Source organism: Myotis davidii, unplaced genomic scaffold (genome assembly GCF_000327345.1).
Source record: "Myotis davidii unplaced genomic scaffold, ASM32734v1 scaffold132, whole genome shotgun sequence".
Taxonomy (NCBI): domain Eukaryota; kingdom Metazoa; phylum Chordata; class Mammalia; order Chiroptera; family Vespertilionidae; genus Myotis; species Myotis davidii.
The window spans coordinates 3262254-3269383 of NW_006285258.1; the positions used below are offsets into that span (position 1 = coordinate 3262254).

Genomic DNA, 7130 nt, shown 5'->3' on the forward strand with positions numbered 1-7130 from the left:
TGGATGTCCGACTGCAGCTTAGATCTGCTCCCTGCTGGTAAGTGGATATCCCCCGAGGGCTGCTGGGCTGCCAGAGGGATGTCTGGTTGTCATCTTAGGCCCGATCCCCCAAGGAGCAGGCCTAAGCCAGCTAGTGGTCACCCCCGAGGCATCCCAGACTGCGAAAGGGCACAGGCTGGGCTGAGGGACCCCCTACCCCCAAGTGCACAAATTTTTGTGTACCAGGTCTCTAATATATATATATAAAGCCAGCAATCAGAACGCCGTAATGACCAGAATGACCGGTTGCTATGATGCCCACTGCAGCCAGTGAACCAGCCTGATTGGGGGAGTGGGGCCAGCCAGTCAACCTCCCACAGCCCCTCCCCAAAGCTGACCCTATCCCTGATCACCCTCTCCCATCCTGATCGAGGGCAGGCTGGCTGGCCAACCACCTGTGGCCCCTCTCCCTGGCCAGCCCCACCTTCAATGGGCCCCCACCATCTGATCGGCCTGTGGCCCCTCCCCCCAGCCAACTCAGCCCCCAATTGGCTCCCCACACACCAATCGGGGGTCGGGCCAGCCAGCTCACCACCCACAGCCCCTCTCCAGGCCATCACCCCCAGTCGGCACCCCCACTCCAATCAGGGGTGGGGCCCATGGGCCAATTGTCCACACCCCTCCCCTGGATCAGGGCAGGCCGGCTGGCCAACCTCCCGCTGTCTCCTCCTCCCAACAGGCCCGGCCCCAATTTGCCTTTATTGAATCCAGTCAGCCTGACCCCACCCATGCATGAATTTGTGCACTGGGCCTCTAGTAACATTTATATAAAACAAAGGAACTTGAATGAAAAATATTTTTGAAATTAAAACCACCATGGTGAGCATGTCAATAGTATAATTTAGATAACTTTTGACCTCCTATTAATGAATATATCAGGTGCCAATGGAAGAGTTATGAGTGGAGATTTGTTTTCTGATAAATCCATTATCTGTAGCCTAATCTCAAACCTTTATGAAATTCTGGGCCTCAATATCCTATTTTGGGCATTGTACTCTTGCCATCTAACAGGGAAACCACTTTTAATGCTGCCATACTCCAAATGTCCAGATTTCTAGAGATTAGAAAAATTACTAACTTTAAATATGCATGTTTTTAAAATACGGTATTTTCTACTGATAAACTCAAATATAGTCTAACTTTAAAATTCTGTGAGTTCTTTTAACTTATACGATTCAGTTTAATTGACAAGAGTATGTGGCAAAACATATTTCACATTTTTGGATTGTTCCCTGTGAGACATCTATTGTGAGATTGCTGCAGGCTGTCATTTTTGTCTGTCATCCAGGATTTGCTGGCCCAAATGTTGTGTACTGGACTTGGTGTTGGTCACAAGGGGGAGGGAACTTGCAGTGGAGCCAGCCGGTTTTGTTATTGCTTTACAATTAAAAGCATATGAAACAGATACAGCTTATTAAGGTTGTTTTTTATAAATAACATAAACTTAAATAACAAAACAATAAAGTTCATATACAACTTAAAATAGAGTTTAATGCTGTAACCACCAAAAAGAAAAAGCATGATTATTTGTGGGGAAAACATTATTATAAGCCATATTCCTGAATATGAATTATACAAAAGATAGATTATATTACTTGAATTTTAACTTTTAGGAATTATAAAATGTTTTTTGTGGCAAGTGAGATGAAGTACAGTATTATTACCATTATTGCTATTTTATATACAAAATTTTTGAAAACATCCTTGTAGCAATACCCTTTCAATTTGAGCAGCATTAGGAATTTTGTTCCTGTTAGTAGGTACAAAAATGTTCTAATCATATACTTTGTATAACTATTCAACTCCATAATAGAATTTTTGAGAATATTCCTTCTTTTCTGATTAGAGTTTAAGTGAATTATAATTTTTCACTAGAAAGCATTTCAGCTACTGCTCATCTTTCATAGTTAGCATTGGCTTGATTATCTGACAAATCATTCCAGCAGCCTTTAGGTCTGACATATCTTATATAACATCATCTGCATTATTATTATTATAGCAGCCATTTAATAAGCAGAAAAGAATATTTAAATAACCATTATCAGATAATCAAATCTAACATACTCTTAAGGGTAAATTAATTTAAGAAAAAAATTACTATTACTAACATCATGATTGTACAACCAGTTTTACAATTTTTTACAACTTTTAGTTACTAAATCTGATTTTTGTGTTTATTTTTCAAACCTTTTTAATGCAGTCTCTTAAAATAAACATAATGCGCAAGTCCAGCTTGATCAGTTTTTCAGTAGTTTTCCAGCCTTTCTTGGTTACTTAGAGAAGAGAAAAGAAAAGAAAACAGTCCACTTAAAGAAATCTCCCTGCTGGAACTGGTTTCTTATATAGCATATATGATTAGGTTATTGCCATAGGAAGAAAGTGAGCTGTTTTTTGTTCTTTCTTCGTTTTTTTTCCTTTTACAGGCATCCCCTTTTGACTTAAGGCAACAAACATTTCTCCTCCACCGTGTGTCCATTTAGCTGATGCATATGTGTTATAATGGTTTTCCAGGATTAATTCTTTGAAGTTGCAATCTTCATTGCACTCTTTCTGTTAAAACAACAAACAAACAACATTAGCCAAATGATTTTTAGAGTGGCTCAATTAAACAAAGAGTAAGCAATAATATTTGGTAGAATTAAAGCATATATGACTTTTTTTAGTGGGCATAATTGCAGTTTACACATTTGCAAAAAATAAGATCGTAAATTTAAAAATAAATTGATACACATTTAGTTATGCAACATGGTTTCAAAGATGTAGCTTTGGGCAGTCAGTTGCTTCTGTTCTTCAATAATGGGAGTTATTTCCCCCTAATTAGCAGCTCTCATTTTACTGTGCCTGCCACTCATTCCCTAGTCACCACTGAAACTTTGATATGACTAGCAGAGCCTCTGCCTTCCTCAGCTGAAAGACATATTTCACAAACTTTATTTCCTACTACACTGTCTGCAATAGTGATGGAAAATAAAAAGTGAATTTATTTGTTCACCCATCTAATTACTCATTCATTCATTCAGTTAAACCTGTGTTTTTATGTAATTAACCTGTGCCAGGTATTGTGCTGGACTCTGAGAATACAAAAGAAAGCTAGTTATACTTTATTCCTGGGGGATGAACTGTTACATATTTTACATTGTAATAAAGTAAGAACGATGGTAATACTTGCAGTTCAAAGCCCATAATTTTGGGTTTTATAAACTTCTGAATTCCCCCCCACCCCAAGAATTTCCATGTCAGCCATGTGCAAATTGGGTGAACTCTACAGTAGAGCTTTAGTACCGATGGATGGAAATTTAAGATTTTAAATATCTAAAATGCACATGGAATGTTAGAGCTGGAAGAATCCTTAGAAGTTAGCTAGTTTAGCTCATTTCACAGATGAAGAAACCGAAGTCCAGAAAGCTAAACAATTTGTCCAGAGTCACACAGAAAACATTTTTCTTAATGCTTGAATATAAAATATTGTAATGAAATCATAATATGGTTAGAGAAAAATTAATTCCATTTTTTACTTTTCAGAAAGGCAAGATGTTCTTGGTAAAAATAAGTTTGGAAAATTAAGGCTATGCTATCAATTATTAATACCTTTGCATAGAGTTTTCCTTCCTTGTTCATTGCAAGAAAATATTCACTTTCCACCCCTTTGATTGCCACAATTCCAACTTCCACTGTCCTGATTTCCATAATATCTGCAAGGAATCACAGAGAGACATGTCAGTTATTTACTCAGCTTTGCACATTATGCAAGAATGGTCGTTTGTCTTTATTTCTGTTCAATTGGAAGTTAAGATTATTAATGTGATTATATACTTAGCACGTACACGCAAACACCAGATCACTACTTCTTATTATATATGTGCAAACTACTGATTTTTTATTTTGTAGAAAAATATACTTATCTGGATTCAATGAAATAGTTACATATATGAATTTAGCTTTTTCTTCTCTAGAATTACATTTCTAATTTACAAGAATAATAACATTAAAAAATAACTAAGAATTGTTCTAGCACTTACATATTAACACATTAACTCACCACCCAGACTATGAGGCATGTACTCTTGTTATCCCCAGTTTACAGATTAAGAAGCTCAGGCAGGGAGAAATTTAGTAATTTTCCCAAATTCTCTCAGCTGGTAAGTGGCAGAAGTGGAATTTGAATCGGGATGGCCTGGCTTTTAATCATTATATCCTATATAATAAAAGCGTAATATGCTAAGTGTCCAACTGTTCAGTCGACTGCTCGACTAGTCGCTATGATGCACACTGACCACCAGGGGGCAGGTGCTCCAACTAGTATGTTAGCTTGCTGCTGGGGTCAGGCTGATCAGGTCTCTAGGGCTCTATGCCCTAGGGCAGGGGTGGGCAAACTTATTGACTCGAGGGCCACAATGGGTTCTTAAACTGGACCGGAGGGCCGGAACAAAAGCATGGATGGAGTGTTTGTGTGAACTAATATAAATTCAAAGTAAACATCATTACATAAAAGGTTACGGTCTTTTTATTTTTAGTTTTATTCATTTCAAACGGGCCGTAGTTTGCCCACGGCTTCCCTAGGGCCTTCCCCGGCCAGCCGGCCTTGATTGGCCTGATTGGGCCCCAATCAGCCCACATCGCTGGCCAGGCCAAGGGACCTCACCTATGCATGAATTTGTGCACCAGACATCTAGTAATACTATAAAAGCATAATAAGCTGACATCTTTATTTTTCTACTTAAACTATCTCTTTAAAAATATTGCTAACAGAATATCTCTTGAATATACTGAAATTGAATAAAAATCCAGTCAAAGCAATTGTAAATGATAATAAACAGAGCCTAAACTTCAAAAAAGATTAATAGTCAGTTTTGTGATACATGAAAAGATAATTTAAAATGAAATTATGAATCCTACTCGTGTTATTTTATAAATGTGTACCTAAGTAATTTTGAAATTAGTTTTACAAAACTTGTAGTTCCCACAAGAATGTTACACTATTATTTTGCATTATGTATATTTTCCTTAAGTGATATATTTTAATGACTCATACTAAATACAGTAAAACCTCAAGAAATTTTTAAAGATGATTTGGGAATTAAAAGTTTAGTGAACCTTTTTATGTAATTTCCATTAATTATACTTTCAACATGAAGGTGCAAACATGAGACATTCTCTTTCCTGCCCCTCACACAATACAAAGAAAATTCAAAGTCAAAATTATCTGTATAAATTGAGACTCCAAAAGCTATTTTATAAAATATTCATTTAATAAAAGGAAAATCTGATGTTTTACTCTATGCCTTTAGTTCATCCTCTTATTCTTTTTGCTTTGGTTTTCTTATCTAGAGAATAAAGTTGTTACTCTTTTCATCGGGATTAATGTAGCCTGGCTGATATTTGTTATCTGTCTCACATGTATGCTGCATATAGAAGCCACTTTCCAGTATACTGTGCTTGGCACCTGTCAGGGCTCATTTAGTTGAGCATTCAGAGCTGCTCATCCAAAAACTGGGCTCTATATATAAAATGCAAAGGAATGGATATTAATCTTTCTAGGTATTTATAAAGTATAGTCAGGATGCATAGTACTGTACTATAATTTTAGGATACAAATTAAGGAAAATTGCCCTGGTTTCTGGATTCCAGAAGTTAAAAATCTAATATAGGCAGCAAACACATCTGTAGATATACCTTAATGAATGAGAAAAAAACTCTTTGGAAAACACAGCCCTGAAAAGAAGGCTCCGGGAAACTTTAGCAATTATTTACAAACACATGAAGGCTGTGACACTGGTGCAGTCATACAACATTTAATGAATCTTCACTGAGAGCCAGTCTGTTCAAGGTCACTTCAGAGACAACCCCGTGCCCTTTGGGAGCACTGTATCTGGTAAATAACTCTTCTTTGTGTTCATGAAAGGAAGTGTCTCTAAGTAATAGAAGAAGGTGGACAAGAGCTAAGACTAGATTGTTGAGGGCCTTTATTGTCAATTTAAGGAATTTTAACTTTGGTTTGTAGACAGTGAGTCATTGGAGGTTTGAAATTTGAAAAATGTCAATATCCCAAGAAACTAGAAACACCAATAGAGGATATATGCACCCCTATGTTCATAGCAGCACAATTCACCTTAGCTAAGATTTGGAAACAGCCTAAGTGCTCATCAGTAGATGAGTGGATTAAAAAACAGTGGTACATCTACGCAATGGAATACTACACTGCGGTAAAAAGGAGGAGTTCTTACCATTTGCAACAGCATGGATGGAACTGGAGAGCATTATGCTAAGTGAAATAAACTAGTCAGAGAAAGATAAATATCACATGATCTCCATATAGGCCTAACCAATGGACACAGACAACAGGGGGGTAAGGGTCTGAGTGTGGGGGTATGGGAGGTACCGTGGGGATAAGGACACATATGTAATAACTTAATCAATAAAAACATTAGAAAAAAATGTCAGAATATAAATTGTGTTTTAGTAAAATTAATTGGATGTGTAATGTAGATAGGAAGAGAAAATGACAAAAATTGTATAAACACCGCTTTTTTTTCCCCCTGTGTTAATACTGTCTGTTGATGTTCACATTGACCTATAATGTGTTATTGTGATTTTTAAATAAGGTAATACATAAACATTTTTTAAATATCTCACTTTATATTTCTAATGTCGGAAACAGCAGTAATTATAACCGATATGGAATAAAGCTCTTTGAAATCCTCAATAACTTTAAGGATTTTAAAGGGATCTCAAGAATAAAAAGTTTGAAAACAGTTTTTGTAAATTAATTCTATTTTTCTTGCGTGTTTAGTTGCAGTTTGACTGCACTTTATATATTCTACCCATATATTTGTGGGTTGAATATCTTTGGCTATTTTGTATAGCACTCTATACATGGGCTTATAAATTAAAACTCCATGGCACATGCATACAGAAATCCCCAATGCGCTCCATAATGTCTGGAGAATTTCTTGCAAGTTATAATTAAATTATGTAAGTAAATAGTAATCTATGTTAAACATTCGTGTTTGATCAGCTTGGTTTCTAGTTTAATGTTAGTATGGCTTTAATTAAAGAATAAGGGGAGGGTGGGGGTAAGGGGGAGAGATCAA

General features: G+C 36.6%; 2 protein-coding genes across 2 annotated transcripts in view; one reads left to right on the forward strand and one right to left on the reverse strand.

Moving 5' to 3' along the window:
• Positions 1 to 7130, forward strand: part of FAM227B (family with sequence similarity 227 member B) — a 208202-nt gene that overhangs the window by 71739 nt on the left and 129333 nt on the right. The gene's annotated exons all lie outside the window — the stretch shown is intronic.
• The window catches only part of FGF7 (fibroblast growth factor 7), a 64999-nt gene continuing 59373 nt past the window's right edge, over positions 1505 to 7130 (reverse strand). Inside the window, exons 3-4 of the mRNA XM_006756022.2 lie at positions 3628 to 3731; positions 1505 to 2589 (exon numbers count right to left, since the gene is read on the reverse strand). Coding sequence (XP_006756085.1) covers positions 2395 to 2589; positions 3628 to 3731 — 299 coding nt within the window. The 3' untranslated portion in view covers positions 1505 to 2394. The remainder of the gene's footprint in view (positions 2590 to 3627; positions 3732 to 7130) is intronic.